At 42.5% G+C, this 26,037-nt stretch overlaps 1 protein-coding gene across 1 annotated transcript in view; it reads left to right on the forward strand.

Moving 5' to 3' along the window:
- The window catches only part of LOC142095347 (heparan-alpha-glucosaminide N-acetyltransferase-like), a 589,712-nt gene that overhangs the window by 68,691 nt on the left and 494,984 nt on the right, over positions 1-26,037 (forward strand). The window contains exon 5 of the mRNA XM_075178300.1: positions 13,327-13,396. Within this exon, the coding sequence (XP_075034401.1) occupies positions 13,327-13,396 (70 nt within the window). The remainder of the gene's footprint in view (positions 1-13,326; positions 13,397-26,037) is intronic.

Genomic DNA, 26,037 nt, shown 5'->3' on the forward strand with positions numbered 1-26,037 from the left:
CAGGATAGTCAACATGGTTTTTGAACCAGAAAGGGAATGTAGGACAATATAAAGATTTATAAATTGCAAGTCACCATTGTGACCTTTCTTAACACAAAGGCGGTAGTTATGTTATGTTTTTCTTATGGCACTGTAAGGGTTAAACTAGTACTAATGAACTGGAGGTTAGTTACAGAGTGGAGCAGTAATTAAAATATTGTATTACAAAGTGAGAATTTCAGTCTCTTTGTGTAATCAATAAGTATGGTGTCAGACAGCTGATATCAGCTTGGGATTAAGCCCCTTTTCTTTTCAAAAGGACTATTACACCCCCTTAACGGAATCAATGGGTGACATAGAGGAGGGATACTGCATTACTCTCTGGTCTGACAGGGGTCTTTTACCATACTGTCTGTCACTGCTGTTACATCCCCAGAATGGAGCTTTATTTTAGTATAGCTAATACATCAGTACAAAGCATTATCATTCCCTCGCTCTGACTGTTCGCACAACTGGCTTTATGTATAAAATACACTCTGAAAGTACATACGTTACTACACAACTCTGGAGTTTGTTCGACAGTCTACAAAGAAAAATATGTACTGCCACCACAACTCATCAGCAGTATCTTAATGTATATACCATGCATAATACGCAAGGTTAATAATGCCTTAATTTTTGCAATTATTATTATTTGTAATAAGAGATGTGTAACATCTGCTCTGTGCATGTTCAATGAGGAGTGACATCAAAGGAGGACAGGGCACTTTTCACTTTCACAGCAATAAAAGGTTATGGGTAATCATGTAGTTCAGTCGGGAATTATTCCAACTCCGAGAACAGGGTGGATGACTAATATATTCTTACTATCTGTGGGGCGGCAAACAAAAATAATTAATTTACATGATTGCCAAGCATAGTCCCAGGTCTTGAAGATTTGTCCTTGGAAATATCCTTTTTCAATATTGACCAACAATACAGTGCTCTTATTCTGTATGCCTTATGCATTAACAGTTATTGAACAACATTGTTTAAAACACACAAAAATATTGAATTGAAGGTCAGTAAACATGACATGATGGTGATTGTAGTTCATGGAGGTCCACATAGATTAAACCGTGTGTAATGTGCGGACATGCACATTTTTCAGCAAAGTGTGCCTGGAAATTATTTTAAAATTTGGGCATGTCTTTTCTGCTTCTATTAGCTGATGATACCGTATTTCCCCAAGTATAAGACGCACCCGTGTCTAAGACGCACCTTAATTTTGGAGCCCAAAATTTGAAAAAAGATGTATTACGCAAAGTTATTCCCGAGAGTTGCTGTGTTTTGTAAGCTCACCTTCCCAAACTCATTCGCATCTTGTGTAGGCAGTGCAAAGCTCTCCCTCGCTGAACACACCGAGCAGGAGGTGCCTGAAGGACCTTTGTTCTTTTAGAATACTGAAACTAGGAAACAAAAAAGGAGTTTGTTCACAGAGTGAGCTGATCGATTCTGCGGGTACAAGTACCAGGGTGAGTGAACGCTCTTACTTGTCTTGGACGAATTGCAGGCAGTAGAGCGGACAACACCATGTAGGACCCAGGCCATGTAAATCCCTTCGCTTCCTGTGAGGTGGCAGTGGCGGGGAGGCGACTCCTCTCTCTTATACTCACACCGCGATCAGCGCTCAGGTGCAGTGATCGACACACCGCGGAGACCCGAAAAGGTGTGTGGGAGAGGAAACTGTTAGATTGAGTAGTATTTATAGGGTGTATTGGGTACTCTTCTGTACCGGATCCATGTCACTGCAGGCGGAGAGTGGTGGGATCATTGTCCCGTTATTCCACTGTGGGTGGGGGTAGTAAGTGGTGCTAGTCCAACAGGGGTCTTCTTCTTCTTCATTCTGGAGGGAGGTAAATAGAGCTGGCACTGCGTCTTTTACATGGGGAAATACGATACATCACCAAATCAAGGTCCAGCCCTATACACGTATAGGTTATTCAGAACAATACAGAAATCTGGAAAACCTCAAAAATATCACCTGTCTCCCATCTCTTTCAAAGTTCTTTAAATGGGCTCTATGGAATGCACACTCAACCTCAACCTTCTGGCAATAACAGGAACATGGCTAAACAAACATATTTCATATATCTAATTTCTGCTCACGCTTTTAACCCCAAAAGCCTTTTTATACATTTATATATCTTTTCAAGTAACTGGCCCAGAATCTTGCTTCCTACTGCAAGGACAAGATTGATGAGTTCCAACTTGAAATGGTATCTTCTTCTTTGACAATCAACCAGCTCAATTCCTTCACAGCACCCTCTCTTCTTTTGATCCCACAAATGAAAATGAAGTAACTACTTCCATCTTATCTTTCTATTCTACTACCTGTCCTCTTGAACCTATACCCTCACAAAGCAATAGATCTCTGTCTTCTGTACTCATATGAACCTTAACTAAAATCTGTAATCTATCTCTCTCTCTCTCTCCTGGTATTTTTCTGTCATTATTCAATAATACGTAATATGCATAATATGCAGGTATAGATTCAATTGTCCAGTATATATATATTTCTATTGAGCCACTATACCATCATATATTTACTAAGAACAATCCCTTTTATTACACGGAGTTACCAGTATACTATAACCCCATGATAAATTGGGAGTATAGGGCCAATATAGCAGACTACAAAAAACAGAACGATAACACTTTGTAATATACATAGGAAAACAGCAGATATGATATATCGTGTTCAAGAATAACATTAGACAAAAAGTGACCAGAATTTATAGGTTAAAGAGCAATAGTAATAGTAGGTAATGGAAACAAGAAAGATGGGGGGGTTGGGGGTGGAACACCACGGCATTAAGCAATGTGAAAATTCAGAGGACAATCAGGGTATAAAGACCCAGGAGCAGTGGGGAGGGTGTATATCAGGGGAGGATATGGTCATCAGGCTAGGGTAATGGATGGTAGAGGCGGAAATGTGTGTTCCGCGTTTAGCCATGGGGTCCATACTTGGTTGAAAGCATGGCCTCTATCATGAAGGTAATATGTAATCTCCATGGTGGCCATGTGCCAGATCTGCTTTTTGAGGGCCGATAAAGACGGGAACAAGGTGTTTTTCCAATTGAGGACTATGAGTGACTTGGCCGCTGTCAGGATGTGGGCAGTTCGTTTTGGGAAAATTTGTCTAAGTCTTGGGGAGGATAACACAGAAGGAATATGCAGGGATCCTTCGGGACTGGGGCTTCGAATAGGGTGTTTAAGAATCTATGGACTGAGTCCCAGAAGGAGGTGATTGTTGGGCAGGTCCACCAAATATGAAGCCCTGAGGCCACAGCCCCGCCAACAGTAGGGCGAGGAAGAGGGAAATATTCTATGAAGTCTAGAGGAGGTGTAATACCAGTGGTAATACATTTTGTAGGAAGTTTCCTTGAGTTTAATTAAAATGGAGCTTTTAGCTATCCCCGGTCTCATGTCCTCCCAAGCCTCTTCATCCGGGGGAGGACCCAGGTCTTTATCCCAATCGCCCTCATATGGGTTTGGAGAGGGAAGGGCCGACGTGAGAAGAATACTGTAAATTTGGGAAATCATGCCCCTGTCCATGGAGTGTCGTCTACAAAGCGTTTAGAAGGGAGGGAGATCCCCTAGAACATAAGATGGTGGAAGGGATCGTAGGAAATGGCTCATTTGAAAAAAATCAAAAGGGCTGAGGATTTGGGACGGGGATTGGAGTTGGAGTTGGGGCAGCACAGTGGCCTAGTGGTTAGCACTTGCGCTTCGCAGCACTGGGGTCATGAGTTCGATTCCCGACCTGTGTGGAGTTTGTATGTTCTCCCTGTGTTTGCGTGGGTTTCCTCCGGGTGCTCCTGTTTCCTCCCACACTCCAAAAACATACTGGTAGGTTAATTGGCTGCTATCAAAAATTGACCCTAGTCTCTACCTCTCTGTCTGTATGTATCTGTCTATGTGTGTGTGTGTGAGTGTGTGTCTATATTAGGGAATTTAGACTGTAAGCTCCAATGCGGCAGGGACTGATGTGAATGAGTTCTCTGTACAGCGCTGCGGAATTAGTGGCGCTATATAAATAAATGATGATGATGATGATGATGATGGAGTTCTGCTAACGGAAGCCAGCTACCCTGTTTGGAAAAATCCACTGGAATTTTCAAACCTGCGTGGGTCTAGTTGCGGTGTTTCGTAGTGGAGGATCCAGGAGGGAACACATAGTTATGCCAAATAGGAGTTGAGGGGGATATCGCAGAGGAGAGTTTTAACTTGGAGCAGTGGTAATCCCAGAGCATGGTATCAAATTTGAAGGAGGGGAGCAGTTTGGCAATGGCGGGACGATGATTAGGAGCCACTCCTTTTTTAATTTATTTATTGATGACCTTGGTGATGGTTTAGAGAGCAAAGTTTCCATTTTTACAGATCATCATCCAACACATCTCCATCTATACATGTACTCTATTACAAGTTAAAAATTTGTCCTGTTAATTTTACAGAATATGGTCTTTCAAATGCATTGTCAAGACATGTTTTGGGCAACTAAGTCTGCATCAATGTGAGTATTATAAATATTTACATGTGTGGGAAGGGCAACTATAGGCTTATCTGTCTCTTTTACATAATTCTTCAATGTCATTAATAGAACATATAAATATTATTTATTTACATTCCATATTTATATACATGGGTCTTGGGGACCACCTTTGCTGTAAGTCTCAGGTAGTCCCCTTTACCTTGGGGTTGGATGAAATTTCCACTGGGGGGAATGATTTTTCAGCCCTTGCTACTCATAAATATATACAAACACCCTGGTAATGATGTTTCACCTCGTTTTGAGAACCGAGTTTGACAAGAGAAACCGAGTCACAACTCATTTTCACTCGGATCCCCGTTAGATTTCACTTAATCCGAACCAGTCATCTCTAATTATCAGTCATCAATATTAGAGCTACAATTTGCAATTGGCATTTCTGTGCAGCTACAGTTGTGATATGGTTTGACAGTGAAAGGTGGAGACATGAAAGATGAACCAGTCACAGTAGGAAAGTCAAAACAGTCAGCTGATGGCAACCATAACTGTCTTTCTCATTGATCTCACTGAACCTTCTTCCTGTTGTGTAAAACAACTTTCCCCCTTGTGCTGCATGGGTACTTTTGTGGTCATCTATCAGCCTAAGGTAGCTGAGTGCCCGGTATTTTTCTTTGCCATCATGGTCACTGCTGGACACAAAGCCAGAACACTTGTTTCTCATGTATGCAGATGCTGTGGCGGTAGTTATTGTCACAAAAGATGTCCGAAGAGCGCCAAAGGAAGAACAGATTTGCATACCTTACAACATTTAGAATCACGAAAGCTGGACAAAATAAACTCCACCTCTGTTCCGATCATACCCTGCCCACAATTGCTCATGTTTAGGGTAAATCCCACAACTTTTGCAGCCCGTGAGTCGGGCTGTACTGCTAAAATCTGGACATTTCAGAGGTATGGATATCGCAACAGCAAGGACAGTTAAGCTTGCTGGGTACAGGATTTGAATTGATATTCTGATATTCCAGTAGAGCGACAAAACAACCCTATCCTTAGGGAAGGGGTGGGGGTTAAGCTCTTTGGTACCTTGTAACTTCCAGTGGCCTTCACAAATATTTAACAGTTTTATATTTGTGAGAAGTTGCTTATATGGGAGTTATCGCACAGTAAACACACACTTTAGTACAAGTAGAATGCTTTATTAACCTATGCAATCTTCTTTGGCACTGAGCTTTAGATCAGCTACTGAGCTGATCTAAAGCTCAGTCAACTCTAATTGCCCTCTGTATGCCATGAAATCTATAATAATCTACCTCAACTAATAACAAGGGGTGGGGGGGGGGGGTTAATCCAGTGAAGGGGTTTTTGAATTGGGATTACATGACTATTGAGTTAATTCATAAACATTGTAAATAACAAATTGTGTGCTAGGAATGTGTGTTTTAAATCTTTTTCTCATCCACTAGAGTACCAAAAAAGCTTGCAGAGGTTAATAAAGCATTTATTTGTACTAAAGTGTGTGTTTACTACTGGGTGTCTGAGCAAGAAAGAAGATACTAAGTTATTTAAACACTTCACAGCACGCTCAGGTTACTAGCATCCATATTAGAGTTTAGGTTTTTTAGACACCTTACCTACTGCTCCAAAGTGGGTTTATACTAGAGATGGGCGGGCTCGGTTCCCCGAGATCCGAATCCATCCAAATTTCGCCTATCCGAGTACCGAGCCGAGCAGGCCCTTTCGGAATCGAAATCGAGGCAAATCGTCATCGCGACATATTTGTATTTCTGAGCTCGGTTCTCGCGAGATTTGAAAAGCATAAATACCAGCCTCCTCAGCAATCCATCGCCATTTGACAGAGGGAGAGAGCAGGGTTAGGTCACAGGCTATATTAGCGCAGGGACAGAGCAATAATTGTACACATTATTGTTTCAATTCTATTCTATACAATTCTATTATTATTAATACCAATTATATTAGCAATTGTTAGAGCAGGATGAGAGGCTTTTTTTTTATTTTTTGCACTACAAGTGCTTTGGGGTCTCCCATATTCCCCAGTGTTTTAGACTAATTTTTCAGGCTGTCAAAAGTCATATTTGTCAGCAGTATTTCTAAAATCTTTTTGCACTACAAGTGCTTTGGGGTGTCCCATATTCCCCAGTGTGAAACAATAATTTTTCTGGCTGTCAAAAGTCCTATTTATCAGCAGTATTTCTACAATTTTTTGCACTACAAATGCTTTGGGCTCATTAAAATGGATTCAAAGCAGTCGACATATAAGCAGGATCAGCAAGCAGGTTCTGGCCCCAGTCCTGATGGTAGTGTTCCCAGTACGTCATCTGGTAAAGCCTATGTAAAAGTACATAGTCTTTTTAAATCAGGGAAAAAAACACACACCAAAATTTTTTTTACCGTGTTGAAGCGAAAAAGAAGTATAACTGAGAAAAAGTTAAATGCCGATTAAATTTTTTTTTGCCAACATGCCATTCTACACACGCAGTGGCAAAGAAAGAATGAGGCCTTCGCCTTTCTCTATTACTGGCAGATCAAAAAATGTTACCGAGCCTTCTTCTTGTACGGTCACTTGTGACCAAGCAAGACCAAGTAATTTGGAGTCTAAAAGTGGTGCACAACTACTGTTACACGTGAAAGCCGAGCTGCAAGAAAACAGTAAGGCATTAGAGGATAATGTATGCTCTGAATCAGAAATGACACCAATCCCTGTGGAGAGTCCATCCACCAGTGGTATGTCTAATCGTGAGCATTCTGTTAGTGTACCCATAAAGGAGGGCCCTTTCAGCAGTTCTGCTGTTGTGTACCTGAACAGCCCGAGTGTAGCCGGTGATACACAAATTGAGGATGCCACTTTGGAATTAGAAGAGGATGAGGGGGAGATTTCTGTAGGCGACGAGGGCGCTAATGAGGATGTGGATGAGGTTGTTTATGTAAGTCCTGCACCAGTGGCAGCATTTCTGGCACGTGACAAGAAAAAGGCCATTATCATGCCTCGGCATAAAACAAAAAAATCCACTTCTTATGTGTGGAATTATTTCTACCCAAATCCAGACAACAATTGTATAGCCATTTGTAGTGTATGTCAAGCCACAGTCAGTCGAGGGAGGGACCTTAACCGTCTTGGAACCTCGTCTATGTTATCCCATTTAACGAGAGTTCATGGCAAAGTGTTGGGAAAAGCTGAAAGTCCTTCCCAAAAAAATACAAGCACTCCATCATCAGCTAGGACCCTCCGGTCACCGACATCCCGACGGCTACAAAATACACCCACAACACCATCCTCATCAATATCCTCAGTAGCGCTCGGAGTTAGCCCTGCATCCCACTTATTAAGGCTGCATGACTACTGCACTATTATTGATTCCTCTGAAGAAAGCGTTAGTCCCATTGCTGCTGCTGTTGCTGCTGCTGGGGGTGAATCGTGAGCCCAGAGGAAGGCCAAGAAAAAGAGCAGACCTACATTTCAACAATTAACTGTGAAACAATCATTTGCTAGGGGAAGCAAATATGACAGCAGTCACCCAGTCGCCAAGCGAATCACAGACGCCATGGCTGCCATGTTAGTGTTAGATCTGCGTCCAATATCCACAATAAACGCAGCTGGTTTTTCACAGTTAATTGAGGTTTTGTGTCCGCATTACAGAATTCCATTGCGACACCATTTCTCCCGTAAAGCTATTTCACAACTATACCAAAAAGTGTGTACAAATGTAGAGATTGCGCTGAAAAATGCCATTCTGCCCACTGTCCACTTAACCACAGATATGTGGACAAGTGGAAGTGGCCAAACCAAAGACTATATGACTGTGACAGCCCACTGGGTTGGTCATTCACCTTCACCAGCAGGAACAGCAGCAGCATGTACACCACTACGTAACATTTGTCACAGGCAGGCCACTCTTTGTATCACCGGCTTCACCAGCAGGCACACAGCTGACAATTTGTTACGCAAACTAAGAAATGTGATTGATATATGGCTTATACCACTTGGACTCTCCCCAGGATATGTCATTTCTGATAACGCCAACAATATAGTGCGAGCATTACAGCTGGGTGAATTCCATCACATTCCCTGTTTTGCTCACACCATAAACTTGTTGGTGCAGAGCTTCCTACGAAATAACCGCGAGGTGCAGGAGATGCTTTTGGTGGCCCGTAAAATTTCTGCCCATTTCAGGCATTCTGCCACAGCATGTATGAGATTGCAGCAGCTCCAAGAATAGTTTAACTTGCTCTGCCACCAACTTAAGCAAAAGGTTGTAACTACATGGAATTCCACCCTGTACATGCTTCAGAGGATGGAGGAACAGCGAAAAGCCATCCAAGCGTATTGCACAAGCCATGACATTGGGAAAGGAGGGGGGATGTATTTCACTCTTGCACAGTGGGGAATCCTTTCTGTGCTGTGCAAGGTGCTGAAACCATTTGAAGTTGTGACGTGTGAAGTGAGTGCAGATTGTGCTAGTTTGAGCCAAGTCATTCCTTTAATTAGACTATTGGAAAAGCAGCTTGAGAAACTGAAGGAGGAGATGAAAGCAAGCAATTCCGCAAAGTATGTTGGCCTTGTAGATCAAGTACTTAATTCGCTTCACAATGATCCTCGAGTTTTAAGATCTTGAGCTCGGATCAGTACGTTTTGGCCACTGTGCTTGATCCAAGGTTTAAGACCTACATTGAGTATTTGCTTCAAATTGAACGAGATGTGAACTTTTGCAAGGAGCTATTGCTCAGCAAGTTGTCCGCTGAACTGGGCCTTGGCTTGACGACGTTTCCTCCTTCAGTTTCTCAAGCAGCTGCTGCTCGTAAAAAATTAAATGTTCAAAAAAGAAGCAGGGAAGACACAGGGGGCAGACCAGAACAGTTTAACATCTGGGCTGGTTTGAAGGATTTATCAAAAAAAATTTGTGACCTTGCCCATAACCCATCCAATATGGGTATTAACATGCAAAGGATGGTGGAGGATTATTTTCAAGAGCTAATTGATATGGAAATGTCAGACAGTCCCTTTCCCTTACTGGGAAGAAAAGCAGGCCATTTTGAAACCCATGTACAAACTTGCTTTGCAATACCTAAGCTGCCCACCCTCCAGTGTGTACTCTGAACGAGTGTTCAGCACAGCCGGGAACTTAGTCAGTGATCGCCGTAGAAGGTTACTTCCCAAAAATGTGGAGAAAATGATGTTTATAAAAATGAACTACATCTTCCACGAGGAAGGCCTTCACCATCAAAGACATCCAAGCACTGACTGTTCTCTAATGGCGGATTCAAGCTGCGATGAATTGATAGTCTGTGATGATGACGTACACACTGATGAAGGTGAGGATGAAGCTCAAGATGATGACGATAACATCTTTTTAAAACTTTCTATTTAAGTGTAGGGTGCAATCTACCCCCAAAGAGGAAAGGGACTTGGGGCATTTCTATATCACGTACTGTCTTGAAAGGCTGCTGTTTGGGCAATTTCTCATTAAGGGTAGGGTGTCATACACAGACTGACCCCAAACTGGATTTGTATTGTACAGTCTATAACAGCTGAATTTTTTGGTATTTTCTACAAGTGGAGGGGGGCCTAGAGAGACAGAAACCAAACTGTCTTTGTCCATTTCAATTAATATTGTACAGTCTATAACAGCTGAATTTTTGAGTATTTTCTAGAATTGGAGGGAGCCCTAGAGAGACAGAAACCAAACTGCCTTTTTCCATTTCTTTAAATATTTAACTATAAGTGTAGGGTGTAATATACATCTAAAGATGATGGCTGCATTGCCAATATGCATAGATGGAGAGGAAAACAATCTGGTTTGTGTGTAGAATTAATGAAGGTCTACCAGGAATTAAACTGTTTTTTTGATAATTTATTAGCTTTACAATTACATTACTTATCCAAGAAACAGGTGGAGCACTAAATTTGGTTACTTTATGCCCCAAAACATTGATTTTTAAACAAAATAGCAAAACAAAACCAAACAAAACCAAAAACAAAACACACAATGGCGGTTTGGCAAAACCAAAACACAACGGTAATCCAGATCCAAAACCAAAAACCAAAACCAAAACACGGGGGTCAGTGAGCATCTCTAGTTTATACCAAGTATGGGATGAATATTACTATTGTGGAAACTCCAAAAACATACTAGTAGGTTAATTGGTTGCTATCAAAATTGACCCTAGTCTGTCTCTGTCTGTGTGTCTGTGTGTGTGTGTTAGGGAATTTAGACTGTAAGCTCCAATGGGGCAGGGACTGATGTGAATGAGTTCTCTGTACAGCGCTGTGGAATCATTGACGCTATATAAATAAATGGTGTAGATGATGGTGATGGATTCTGTGTACTTCCACTGGAACCAGTGAACCACAGTAGTAATATTCATTAATTTCTTGATAGAGACCTGGTTTGGTTGAGATGCACTATTAAACTTTTAATTTATTATTACACAGATGAGATACTCAAAGGTGACATGAGACCCATATAGGTCTCCCTTATTTCCAGCACAAGTAAATACTTTGTAGTATGGACCAGTTTATAATATATAGAGCAGGTTTTAAACTTATACATGAATCTATTAAAGCTGTCTGATAGAGGAGTCCTGATTTAAATGTCCCCCGTATCTCCCTGGTTAGACCTCCAATAGGGAAATTCTCTGTGACATCACATGCTGACATCACATTTTTTCTGTAATGCAGAACCACCTAGTGCTTCTGCATTAGCTGTTTAGTTTTGTCACTAGTATTTTAGGTTACCATTGAAAGCTAGGGTCCATGGATGGCATAGTGCCTGGTTGCTATCCTTTACTGGACTTTTATAACATCCAATACAGATGATATTGGTCTACTATGGATGTCCATTTGCCAGTAGGATTAAAGTATCACTAAATCTAAACTACAGAAATCTTCATGTATAATTTACAAACCTATATATATATATTTCCAATGTCATGAACTAGAGATATTGATAAGGTATTTACAAGCCATCGTTCTCTACATGCTAGACAAAAAAATGGATTGTGCAGCTTGGCAAGAATGAGAACATTTTGTCTGCATCATTTTCTCATGGTCACCTTCATGTTTCTGATTCCACATAGAAATCAGCTGGTTTCTGTGTTGCACCATTTGTTCAACTGGTTTTCTCACTTGCCTTACGTTTAGAATGCAGTAAGTGAGACCACTCACCTGGGCAAGTAGCTGACTTAAGTGTCCTTTAATTACTATCAGTGTATATAAATAAATATATTCCCAGACTATCAAGTCTTTATTGTAAATATATTAATTTCTGTTAATCTCTGGAATCTTATATATGCATGTATAGCTCTTTTATATAAGCTAAACAGTATGTTAAGTTTCATGGCCATTAAGATCAGACAAGATGCTGTCTCACAGGATATTTTATACACTGACTGATAAAACGTTCATGGTGACCTTTTCAGATGTTTATCTGATTTTGAAGTAGAACTTGGGGTTGAGACATTGACAGTCCATAGCCTGAAAACAAATCTAGCTCTGAAGAGGCAATCTTGTCTTGGCATCATTGATTTTTAATTAAACATCTACAAGCAGCTTAATCTCATTATGGAACGTTAATTGACATTCTACTTTACAATGAAAAAATAACACATTTGAAGCTTGGCTGCTCTCCTGTTGAACACAATCGATAGATTGTCAAATACATGTTGTAGATATTATAATAAGTCCACTCTTTAATCAAGAAGTAGTATAAAACCTGGGGGTAAATGTATTAATGTCCGGATTCTTCAACTCCGGCGTATCCAGCGTCTTCGGCGATTAAATTTAAAGCGGCGCTACATTGTAAAGGGAAGGTTCCCTTTACAATGCAGCGCCGCTTTAAATTTAATCACCGAAGACGCTGAACACGCCGGAGTTGAAGAATCCAGGCATTAATACATTTACCCCCTGGTCTCTGAGGCAATGTTAACTAAAAATGTCTCTTATGCTTGGTTTCAGGTGTTTGATAACAGGCAGCTAAGGACTGCTGTCCATTTTTTTTTACGAGTTCCTTTAGCTTGCTTACATTCCTAGCTACATGTAATGCATATTAAACTAGATTTAAGACCAGATATGTATGAAACGGGGTGACTCAACTTGTTGCTGTGGCCCTTTTATTCCCCTCCCAATTTATAGGGAGAACCCAATATGCTATAGACCTTTTCATAACAGGAATCAGGTGTCTCTTCTGGGTATTGTAGAAAGATTTGTCTATAATTGTTTTTTTTTTATTAAAAAGCACACTTGGAGTTTGTGCTTGGCTATGATGTCACAGCCAAACATCACACTCCCAGTTTAAGTTGCTGCACCCTCCTCCCATGTGGGCGCTACCTAGATTTCAAGAATGCAAAAAGGAGGCTGAGGCTGTATACCATATAAGCCATCTAGGCACATGCCTAAAACAGCACTATTTAGAAATATTTATATATTTATGTTAATTGTTGTTTATTTTTTTTATTTTTTTTTATTGCCACTTTGTCCTTGCCAACCTGTTTTCCCATTAAATGTAATGGAACGGGTGTTGGCCACAGCATTATAAGCATGTGGGGTTCACAATAACTAAGGACAAACTCACTCATAGCTAGGGCATCATTGACTCTTAAAACAGCCCCAGTTCAGCCCAACACAAGTATAATATTCCCGGCTGACATATTATTATTTTTTTAAATTGTCCCACATTGATTTGGTTTGTATAAATGTGTCATTGCATACTTGCAATGCATAATGTATAAGTATTTTACTTAATTTAAGTATTTTATGTACTTGGATAGAAGCCAAATGAAAAAAAAATGTTTTTCCTTTGCAGCCTTGCTGGTGGCATTTGTCTGTCTGCTATGTATCTGTGGATTATATTATTTTACATCATACATCTTCAGGTATGTTCAATGTTTTTTGCAGTTTACCAGGCAATTCTTCTATATGTATGTTTATATTTCTTCTATATTTCCTAATCCTACATGGCCGGCATTACAATGGGTAAGTTCCCTTATAGTTTAGGCTGACAGAGAAAAAACAAGAAATGCCCCCAGAGTGTATAAAATTTCTCTGCATCTTTTCCTGTCTCTCGTTAGGTAGTTCAGGTAGTGTTTTTTTTTCTTCTGTAGAGTAGTAGCTAGGCTTGCTTTGTGGGTCCTGGCTAGGCACCATCTGTGGTGCAAGATGAGGACTGGGTTGGCTACCTAGCTAATGCCAGTCTGCAGCCCTCGGGAGCAGATTTGATTGGTAATTCAGTTCATGAGCCAGTACTCCCACGTTGGGGTTCTGTGCATTCTCGCAATGCATATGATGTCACATAACACCAAGATGGAAAACCAGGCGGGAATTAGACTCAGAACTGCTCTTACCATTCCTGGAGGAAAGAGGGCTGTTATCCTCACTGTGTTATTGTACAGCAGCCAATACTGAACATGACTGAGCTTAAATGTAACCCCAAACAGTCAAAGAGTACTAGCTCTCAATAAGCCCCTAATTTATGGGCGTTTTATTATTCTTGTAGCTAGCTGTTCATAACAACCTATTATTTTAGTAATCAGTAAGATCATATGGAAGTAAAAGAAAGCAAAGTATAATCACAGAGTTTGTGGAGCATGTGATAAACCTGATAAACAACTGAACCTGAACAGGTCTTATGTAAAATATGTAATTCTCATACTAAAGGAAAAACTCAGCCCCTTGGCAGTCTTAAGAACTTATATCATAGATAAAGGAGGATGGGACCTTCAAACGAATATTTTTGGTTGATAACCATACACGATCTCCGATTTTAAGTGCTGGAATAGCCCGTCTCTTTTTATCTGCAAAAGACTTATATCTGGCAGATGTCTTCTTTAAACAGGTTTTGACCTGAGACCAAATATTTTTGAAGGTCTGACAAACAGTCTCTACAGCAGGAACTTGGGTGGGAGGGAGGGCAGGAAATTCCGGAAAAGACGGATGGTGACCGTAAACCACAAAGAATGGAGTTTTAGAAGATGATTCATGATACATGTTGTTATGAGCGAATTCAGCCCATGGAAGCAAATCTACCCAGTTGTCTTGGTTGGCTGAAGAGAACATCCTTATAAAAGTCTCAAGATCTTGATTGACCCTTTCGGTTTGTGCGTTTGATTGAGGATGGTAGGAGGATGAGAGTGATAATCAGATACCCAAGGTCTTACAAAGGGCCCGCCAGAATCTGGAAACGAATTGCACTCCTCTATCTGAAACAATCTCGGAAGGACATCCATGAATACGGACGATTTCTTTGGTGAAATAATCAGCCAGAGTAGATGAAGAAGGTAAACCGGTCAAAGGAACGAAATGTGCCATCTTGGAAAATCTATCCACCACTACCCAAATAGTATTGCACTTTTTACTAGATGGAAGATCAGTAACAAAGTCCATACTAATATGGGTCCACGGCTTGGAAGGAATGGGTAGTGGTTGAAGCAAACCCGCTGGAGTTCTGCGGGGAGTCTTGAACTGGGAACACAATTCACAAGCAGCCACAAAATCTTTGACATCTCTCCTCATAGAAGGCCACCAGTAACTTCGAGAAAGAATTTCAAAAGTCTTGCATTCACCAGAATGTCCAGAAAAACGAGAAGAGTGAAACCACGAAAGGATTTTCTTCCTAAGAGCAGGAGGCACGAGGGTTCTCCCAAATGGTAGCACCTTAGTGGAAGCAGCCAGAGAAACACATTTGGGTTCTAATATAGAGTGGTTAGGACCATCTTCAACGTCTGAGGACGTCACAAAAGCTCGAGATAGGGCGTCTGCTTTTTTATTTTTTGCACCTGGTTTGAAGGTTATGATTAGTTCAAAACGAGAAAAGAAAAGAGACTATCTTGCTTGACGAGGATTCAAACATTGCGCAGACTGTAAATATGACAAATTTTTATGATCAGTAAAAATTGTCACAGGATGACGAGCTCCTTCCAACAAATATCTCCATTCCTCTAATGCTACTTTTATAGCCAGCAACTCCTTGTCCCCGATGGTATAATTCTTCTCTGCAGGCAGAAGACCCCGAGAGTAAAAGGCAAAAGGATGGAATTTTTGTTGCTCCGATCTTTGGGAGAGAATGGCTCCTAAGCCAACATTAGAGGCATCTACCTCTAGGAAGAAGGGAAGCGTCACATCAGGCTGTCGAAGAACAGGAGCGGAGGAGAAGGACTCTTTGAGAAACTGGAAAGCTTGAAGGGCCTCAGAGGACCATTGTTTAGTATTGGCCCCTTTACGAGTTAGGGCCACAATAGGAGATGCAATCGAGGAAAAATATTGAGTGAAGCGTCTATAGTAATTGGCAAAACCTAAAAGACGCTGAATTGCACGAAGAGTAATTGGCTAAGGCCAATGTAATACAGCATTCACCTTTTCTGGATCCATCTGAAGACCAACTCCGGAGACAATATATCCCAGAAATGGAATCTGGGGCAACTCGAATGAACATTTTTCTAACTTGCAGAATAATGAATTTTTTAGGAGTCTGGATAGGACCTCTGCCACATGTTGATGATGAGAAGGCAGGTCCTGAGAAAAGATTAATATGTCGTCCAGATAAACGACGACACAAACATATAACAAGTCCCGGAAGATCTCATTAAAGAAACCCTGGAAAACAGCAGGGGCGTTGCATAACCCGAAGGGCATTACTAAATATTCATAATGCCCTGTCTCTGGTGTTGAAAGCTGTCTTCCATTCGTCACCGGACATGATTCAAATTAAATTATAGGCACCACGAAGATCCAACTTGGTAAAGATCCGGGCTCCCTTGATACGATCAAATAACTCAGTAATTAATGGAATGGGATACCAATTTTTGATAGTTATGGCGTTAAGTCCATGGAAATCTATGCAAGGATTTAATGACCCATCCTTCTTTTTTACGAAGAAAAAACCTGCTCCAGCGGGAGAGGTAGAAGGTCGAATAAATCCTCGCTGGAGATTCTCTTTGATGTACTCAGATGTGGCTTGAGTTTCAGGTAACGAAAGTGGATACACACGACCCCTGGGAGGAGTCTTGCCCGGTTGAAGATCAATTGGACAGTCCCACGAACGATGAGGAGGAAGATGTTCAGACTGACGTTTATCAAATACATCGGCAAAAGAAGCATACTGAGGAGGAAGTCCCGGTGAACAAGGTGAAATGGAGGATTGCTGTATCTTGAGAGGAACGACTTGAGAGAGGCAACGATGATGGCACTCAGACCCCCAAGATGTAACTTGAGGATTGTGCCAGTCAATCTGGGGAGAATGACGTTGAAGCCATGGAAGGCCTAATACAATCAGACTGGTAGTAACAGGAAGAATTAAAAATGAAATTTCCTCCTGGTGTAATACTTTAATAATAATTTAAAGGGTTACTGGAGACGTACTCTGGGTGATGAGACCATTAATAATGCGTGATCCATCGATAGCAGTCACAGTAATTGGTATTTTCAAAGTAATCACTGGTAGGGACCATTGATTCACGAGGGATTTAGAAATAAAATTTCCTGCAGCTCCAGAGTCAATAAGTGCTTGGGACATGAAAGATTTGGTAGCAAAGGAAACCGTAACATCAAAAGCACCAACTTTTAATTTCGTAGAACATGGAGAGGACTCCAGGGACCCTAACTTCACCTCTCCAGAACAGGTTAGGGCCTGGCATTTCCCGATTTTTTAGGGCATGATTTGAGCATATGAGTAGAATCAGCACAATAGATACAAAGTCTATTTTTTACTCTTCGGTCCCTCTCCTCAGAAGTTAATTTGGAGCGACCTTTCTCCATAGGTACTACCGGAGATGAAACTTGGCGAACTTGAGGACTTGAGCGAAGAGGTGCTTTATATGAAGTTGTTTTTTCAGACTCTCTTTCACGAAATCTCATGTCTACACGATGGCAAAGAGAAATCAAATCTTCTAGAGAAGTAGGTAATTCTTGAGTAGTCAGTGCATCTTTAATTTTATCAGAAAGCCCCTGCCAGAAGGCGGCAATTAAAGCTTCAGTGTTCCACTGAAGTTCAGAGGCTAATATCCGAAATTGAATGACGTACTGGGCTACAGTACGAGAACCCTGACGTAGACGGAGGATGCTGGATGCAGCGGAAATAACACGACCAGGTTCATCAAATACACTTCAAAACGTGGAAATAAATTTGGCACTATCTTGTAATAATGGATCGTTTCTTTCCCACAAAGGGGAAGCCCATGCGAGAGCTTGTCCGGAAAACAAAGAAATGAGATAGGCCACTCTGGAACGATGAGTAGAGAAATTGTGAGGTTGAAGCTCAAAATGAACTGAGCATTGATTTAGAAAACCCCTGCATGTTTTGGGGTCTCCATCATATTTTGAAGGAGTAGGCAGGTGTAGCGTGGAAGCAGTAGACACCTGGGATGGCTCTGGGGAAACGGATGAAGGCACAGGAGAATCAACAGTAGCTGTGATATTTTGCGCAGAAGTTCCTTGTGAGGCTAACGCCTGGCAACATTGCAGCAATTGTTGGCGAACATCCTGTTGTTCAATACGGGTAACCAGATACTGCAGCATCTCTTTAGCTGTAGGTTCCGATCCTGGGTCTGTCATGGCCTGATCTTACTGTCACGGGCACTAGGAGTCTTTGCCCAGGATATCACCAGATGATGTTCTTACCAGAGTAATATAGCTGGTACTATGGTCCTCTGGTATCAGGGTGACAACGGAACAGGAGATTCAGCAGATGGTGAGAGAATGCTCAAGGAAAGTCTATGACTAGCAGCAACTGGTAATGACTTAGATGTATGAACACGAGGAACCAGATGGACAAGTAAACGTGAGGAGAGTCAGTGGTCTGCGTACAGCAAGTTGTACCACTGCTATAGTGAGGAGGAATGTCCAGGAGTAGAGAGGAGGTAGTGAAAGTCAGTGGTCTGCGTATAGCAAGTTGTACCACAATCTATAGTGAAGGAATGGGTTCCAGGTGCAAGTAGGTAACGGGGAAGTCAGTGGTCTGCGTACAGCAAGTTGTACCACTGCTTATGTGAGAGGATACTTGAAAACTGGTGCCAATGGGAAACAGGAGTTAGTGGTCTGCGTTCAGCAAGTTGTACCACTGCTATATATATGTGAGGAGGGGCACGAGGAGATGAATGGAATACAGAGGATACACGGGCGGCACACGGAACTTGATCCCACGATGATAACCACAATACAATAATAACTGACAAGCGCTGCTTGAAGTATGCAAAGTCACTATAGAGATCCAGGTAATAGGAAACAAAGTCAATAGTAACAATAGCTTCAGTAGATGGAAGACTCCGGGGATGAACACAACACAGTCCAGACGGATATGCAATACAAATGCATACCGCAGTTCAGGAGAGCAGGCTGTCGAGGAGAAGTGCAGGGATACCTGAACGGCTGAACGCCGGCAGGAGGAGAGACCACTGGAGGATGGAAGCGGTAATCAGGTTGGTGCAGCGCACGAAAGGTAACCGGTAATCAAAGGAGCAATACTCAGGAAGCAGTAGTAAGTAAAACTGGAAACATGATGAACACGGGAGAGTTGAGGCGGTCTGGAATCCGGCAGCAGTAGCGGAGGCAGTGGAGGGGAGACACGCTGAACACAGGAGAGTAGAGGCGGTCTGGAATCCGGCAGTAGTAGCGAAGGCAGCGGAGGGGAGACACGCTGAACACCGGAGAGTAGAGACGGTCTGGAATCCGGCAGCAGTAGCAGATAGGAATCAGTGGAGAGCTGACACGATGAACACAGGTGAGTTGAGACGGTCTGGAACCCGGCAGTAGTAACGGAGGCAGCGGAGAGCAGACACGCTGAACACAGGAGAGTTGAGGCGGTCTGGAATCCGGCAGCAGTAGCAGATAGGAATCAACTGAGTGCAGACACGATGAACACAGGAGAGTTGAAGTGGTCTGGAAACCACAATCGTAGTAGACAGGAATCAGCTGGAGCTGAATACACGAGGAAACACAGGAACACCTTCAGAGGCTCATGGGGAATGAGACTCCAAGATCAGGCAACTAGGTAATGATCACAGGTGGTTTAAATAGGGAGGGTTGCCTGATCATCCAATTAATTAAAAGCAACAGGTACTGAAGGTTTCATAAGGGCTGCACATGCGCAGACCCTCGGGATGGCGGACGGCCACGGTTCCTGAACACAGGAGAAATGGCACTCACAGTCCGGTGAGTGACAGATACGCTCAGTCAGATTTGTTGTTATTAATAATAATACTTTTTATTTGTAAGGCGCCACAAAGTGTCTGCAGCGCTGTACAGGAACAAACATTAGGACAGTACAAGGTACAACATTATGGTACAATAAACAAGCAGCACAATAACTCGGAGGTGGCTCGGAGCACAGCTAATGAGTGCAGTGAAAAGCAGGAGTGGAGTCAGTGGGCAGGAGGCTAAAGAAGAAGGTAGACAGAGTAGTTGTAGAGCAGAGTTAAAAGTGGTGGAAACAGGAGGGGAGAGGAACCTGCTCAGAGGAGCTTACAATCTAAGGGGAAGGGCGGAGAAACCAAAAACACAGGGAAGGTGAAATGGGGACAGGGTTAAATGGAGCGAGAAGGAGGAAGGGAAGAGAGGGAGCGGTAACCAACAGGTGGGTAGTTAGGCAGGTGACTAAAAGGCTTTTAAGAGGAGGTGGGTTTTAAATGCCTGTATGAAACTGCTAAGATTGGGGGAGGTTCTAATAGTACGAGGGAGATCATTCCAATGGAGGGGGACAGCACAGGAGAAGTCTTGAATACGTGCGTGAGAAGAGGTAATCAGAGTGACGGAGAGGCGACGATTGCTGGCGGATCGCAGTGGGCGGGAAGGAGTGTGAATAAAGAGGAGGTTGGAGATGTAGGAAGCAGTGGAGTTGGTGAGTGCTTTGTAAGTAAGGGTGAGGAGCTTGAAGAGAATTCTGTAGGGGAAGGGGAGCCAGTGAAAGACATGGTAGAGGGGGGAGACGGATGTGGAGCGATAAGAAAGGAAGACGAGTCTAGAAGTGGCATTTAGTACAGAACAAAGAGGAATAAGATGAGAGTGGGGGAGGCCAGTGAGAAGAAGGTTACAGTAGTCCAATCGATAGATGATCAGTGAATGGATGAGAGATTTGGGCAGAAGAAGGGCCGGATGCAAGCAATGTTGCGGAAGTGAAAATGGCAGGATTTGGCAAGAGAATGGATGTGAGGTGGCAAAGGAGAGAGAGGAATCAAGGGTGACACCAAGGCAGCAAAGTTGGGGAACAGATGAGATAGTGGAGTTGTCAACAGTGATAGAGAGGTCTGAGGTGGAGGGGGTTCTAGATAGAGGGAAGACAATAAGTTCGGTTTTAACAATGTTAAGTTTTAGAAATCTGGAGGACATCCAGGAGATGATGCAGATAGGCAGGTGGACACTCTAGAGAGGAGGGGTAGAGAGACGTCAGGAGATGAGCGGCATAAAGGTGGTACTGGAGGCCGAAGGCCCTAATGAGATCACCCGGGTAGGAGGTGTATAGAGAAAAGAGTAGAGGGCCAAGAACAGAGCCCTGTGGGACCCCAACTGGAAGGGTGGAAGGGGGGAGACGGAGCCAGAGGTTAAAACAGAGAAGGAGCGGTCGGCAAGGAGGAAGTAACCCAGGAAAGGCTTGTGCCAGGGAGACCAAAGGGCTGGAGGGTTTGAAGTAGGAGGGGGTGGTCAGTGGTATCGAATGCTGCTGAAAGGTCCAGGAGGGTAAGAAGGGAGAAATGACCCCTGGTTTTAGCTGCGAAGAGGTCATTGATGACTTTAGCCAGGGCAGTTTCAGTGGAGTTGAGGGGGCGGAAGCCAGATTGAAGGGGATCAAGGAAGGAGTGTTCAGAAAAGTAAGTGGTGAGACAATTGCAGACAAGCCTCTAAAGTATTTTGGAGGCAAAGGGGAGAAGAGATATGGGGCGGTAGTTGTGGATTTATGCCTCCCTCCCTCAGCCCCCCTTTGCTGGTCATTGATGTTGCTGTTCCTGATATTGTTGTTCTCATTTGTTACACCTATTACTTTTCCTGTTTCCTGGGACTACTGCAATCTGCTAGCTTATATCCCTGTTCTTGGTTTTATTCTCCTCTGCCTATTCACCTGCACCAGCTGGATTCTCTGGGCCTGATTCATTGAGGAACTTAGGCAAGAAATTCTTACTTAAGTCTCTTGGACAAAGCCATGTTAAAATGCAAGGGGTGAAAATGAGTTTTCTATTTTGCCCATAAGTTACATACTGTCTGTTTTTTCATGTAGCAGACAAATACTTAATAGCTTATTCGAACACTGAAATTTAAAGTTGATATTTGCGTGCTTTGAGCCTCACCCAGAGATCCATTGTTCAATCTCAGCTATATTCAGTTTGTACCTTTTCCTGCACTATTTTGGACCATGTCTGCTCAATAAATATTGTTATGGTTTCACTATTTTCCATTCTTTAGCCTAGAAGTGTGCCAGTTATAAATCTGGAGAGATTAAGTAAGCATATAGAATGTTTAATATAGATAATGTGGACATTTTACTCAGACATCTTTTTTGAAGATTGCAGTTTTCTCAGTGAATCAAGTTGTGAAAGAACTTATTCATAAGGAATGGACAGGGGTGAAAAAACATCCATCTAACTCAGAGATTAGAATGTATGCATGTTCAAGAAAAGGTGAAGAGATGTTCAAGATAAATGAACAGACAATATCTGAAAAGTATTGAGAAAATTTAATTTTTGTGCGAAACATCTTTGGACACAATTGATTTTTCAGTGAGGTTGATGGCATCAGCAACAGTGGCTAGGTGAGTCCTCCGGTGGCACCCTCGAGCAGTAGACACTGGGTCTAGCCAATATTCTATTTGAAGGATACATGCGCTTTGGAGACAAATTAAATTTGATGTTAAGGAAATCTGATGGGTGTAAATGTAAATGCTTGCCACAGCATTAGAGGTCAAATTTTTCGTGTTTCATCACCATTTCAAAGATGTGAGTAGTAATAGGCCAGGAAGGACAGAATATTCCTTATATATCAAAACAGTCCTTTCTAGTGTTCAAACATAAGGAGGAGTGAACAACCACCTTAGGATTCCACAATGACTATTATCAGGATCAGTCCTGATTAATACTGGTAAGGTAAAATCAGACAATATGCGGAAACATGAACACATTCTATCACATATCAATGGGCTTTGTACATTGTAAAAATATAGAGCTAGAGTTCTAAGTTTCCCAGGGGAAACTTCTTTGTCTGATCCATTAGCACAAACAGTCTGCAAACTTTAATGAAAGTTAGCAGTTTCTCTTATTCTCTCAAATCAAGAGGGCACAGGTTTTAACCGAAAATCTTCAGGATCCTTTTGCAGTTTTGTGGACTTGAGGAGACTCAACAGGTTTGTCTGTGCCAGGGATTTTCATATGGAATCTGTGAATTCTATCCTCCTGGCCACAGAACATTCCTCAGGTTGGGGTCATGGGGCAACACTTTCAGTTTACCTGCCTGCCCTTTGACTTGGCAATGTACCCAAAAACTTTTACCAAAATATCCGTTACCCTGGTGGCAGAATTAAGGAAGTGAGGTGTCATGACCTAGCCCTGTATGGTTGACATTCTTGTGATGGGGAGTTCTGAACGCTTGGTTAATTACAGAACAGCTCAAAAGATAACCTTTCTAAAAGAACATGGCTTGATTGTCCCATCACAACAAATACCAAATACAGTTTCTGGGGGTACAGATAAAGAGAAAAATTATATCTCTGTCAGTAGAATGGTGTATCAGGATTCAGTTCCTGGCACATCAACTACAGATTTATCACCAAACAAAGATAAGGGGATTGTCTTTCTTCACCATAGGGGTCATCCAATGGGCAATTTGGCACATGCAGAATCTCCAAATGGAACTACTGATCCAACGAGATCATAAGCAGATTTCTCTGAATTGTGCCATAAAAATGCCAAGAACCTTCAAATAGTCTTATCTGGTGATGAAGTGCAAAATTAAAAGTAAGAGGAGTTTCACTTTTAGACCTAGAGTAGATTACAGAATTGCAGGCTGAGATGCCCACCTGCTGGCACAAATAGCACAAAGGACATCACAAAATCACGTAAATGTCTTGGAAATGAGAGCTGTGTGGAAGGCTATTCAGCTCTTTAATCCTCAAATAAAAAGAAGGAACCTTAGAATATTTTCAGATAATAAGATGGCCATAGCCTCCATAAATTGCCAAGGGGATACCAGAAAAAGAACCATGATGGTGGAAGTAGTAAAACCATGTCCTGAGCAGAGAAAATTCTAACATCGCTCCCAGTACTGCATGTGGCAGCCTAACAGAGCATAATAACTATTTACCTCAGCCAAAAACAAATTTACAATCTGCATCAGGAAATATTCCAGTTACTAATGGAGAGATTCCTCAAGTGGACTTTATGGCAACAAATAAGAATACCAGGTTTTCTCTCAGCACACAATTTCGGGGACAGAGGGAATAGATGCCTTGACATTTCTGTGGATATTTTATCTGGGTTATGTCTTGCACTTAGCTTGCATTCTAAAAAATATTCAAAGTGAGAAAGCAGAAGTGATGGTGATCCTTCCATTTCAGCCACCCCATCTGTGGTTTCCTGCAGCCAATGGAGATGGTCTGGGTACAACCATAGCTTCTAGCTCTTGCGCCAGGTCGCCTGTACCAAGGCACAATTTTTCATCTAAGTTTTAATGGCTTGGATATAGAGGGAACTCTGAGCCAGCGAAATTGGAAAAAGTTAATCATGTGGTTTGATTCTAAATTCAATCCAAGCTATTACACAGATCCTGCTGGATGGATTCAGCAAGGGTCTTGCCCTGTCTAGGCAAAGTATAAGTAACTAATTCTTACAAGCAGTGAAGAGGATCTGTACCTCTAATAGGTCCTTTGTGGTTGTGTGTAACCTCAATTTAGTTCTCCACACTCTATCTGACCCTTTTGAAACTGTTAGAAGAGATTTCTCTGTGATGAATGTTAAAAAAGTGGTTTTCCTGAAGGCAGCTACTATTGCCAACAGGGTTGAAAAATTACAAGCATTGTGGTTCAAGGAACCTTTTCTCAATAACTATGCAGCTAATGAAAGCCAATCCAGTGTTTCTGCCAAAAGTAGTATCTACATTCCACGTTAATCAGGATGTCATATCACTGTCCTTTTGTACACAACCTGTTCATGAAAAGAAAGTTGGACTTTGTTAGAGCAATTTCCGTATGTTTATCCAGGACAGAAAGATTTAGAAGCACAGAACAACTTTTCATGAAACTTACAGGACCTCAGAAAGGGTATGCTCCTTCTAAACAAGCTATTTCCAGATGGATCTGGGAGGATTCCCAATATAAAACAATGGAAAGAACGTTATGAATGAAATGGTTTTTATTAAACATACAAAAGGTTTCAAGATGCAGTACGGTAGGGTATGGCAGAAATGGTAAAATAATTCAGTAAATAACATATGCAGAAGGCAGTGGTTTGCAGGACTTTTAACGCAATAGTGAAGATGACACACTAGGTGTGATGGTCTGCGGAGCAAGGCACTGACGATATCGGACACAGGGTGCGATGATCTGCAGGATTTTACCACAAAGTAGTGAAGGTGATGTACCAGGTGTGACCGTCTGCAGAGCAAGGCACTGAAGATAACTGACACAGGATGGGATGGTGATGATCTGCAGATAGATGTGCAGCAGACTCAGAGAACAGGTAGCAATAATCTGCAGAGCGTTACCACAGGATACTGGAGTAGATACAGTGACTGAGATGATATGCAGATAGATGTGCTGGAGACTCAAAGAACAGGTAGCAAACAGGAGCCAGGGAACAGGACATCTGAACAGGAGAGTAGACCAGAAGATCAATCAGGATAAGACATGGGAACAGGCACAGCAACACAGGAAATGCAACAGATGATCTGGCAAAGGTTGCTGGGACAGGCAGGCCTTTATATACCAGAAGCAGGTGTTTAAGCTTCCAGGAATAAAGAGGCAGCTCTGGCAGATGAGAGAGCAGGCTGAGTACCACAGTGGCCCCTTTGGCGGAACATGGTACTACAGGCAGGAACAGGCCCGGCGCTACCATTAGGCAGCGTTAGGCCGGGCTCTAGAGGGCGCCACTGGTGTCCGCCTCTGCTCTGTTATCCTGTGCAGGGGGAGCTGAACTGAAGCTGCTACAGCCCCTGCACAGCTTCAGATCCATGGTGGGTGGGGCGAGTGATCGCGCCCCGCCCGCACTCTGCCGATAGGAGGCTGTGAGAGTCTCATCTCTCAGTTTCATTCACCCTTCCCCCCCCCCTCACTGCCTGTCAGCATGACTTCATCACGTCCCGACAGGGACAGTGAGAAATGCAGCACAGAGGAGCAGCTGTGAAAAAGAGATGACAGGTAAGTAAAGAATGCTAGGGGGGAGGGTCAGTGTGAAGGAGAGAGGACAGTATTAAGCAAGTAGAGGCAGTGTGAAGGAGAGGGGACAGTTTGATACAAGGGGAGGCAGTGTGAAGCAGGAAAGGGAACAGTGATGGAGGGGGGGGGGGGTGTGAGGCAGGAGGGGGAGTGTAATGGATGGGGGACACTGAT

The sequence above is a fragment of the Mixophyes fleayi genome, chromosome 6, assembly GCF_038048845.1.
Source record: "Mixophyes fleayi isolate aMixFle1 chromosome 6, aMixFle1.hap1, whole genome shotgun sequence".
Taxonomy (NCBI): domain Eukaryota; kingdom Metazoa; phylum Chordata; class Amphibia; order Anura; family Limnodynastidae; genus Mixophyes; species Mixophyes fleayi.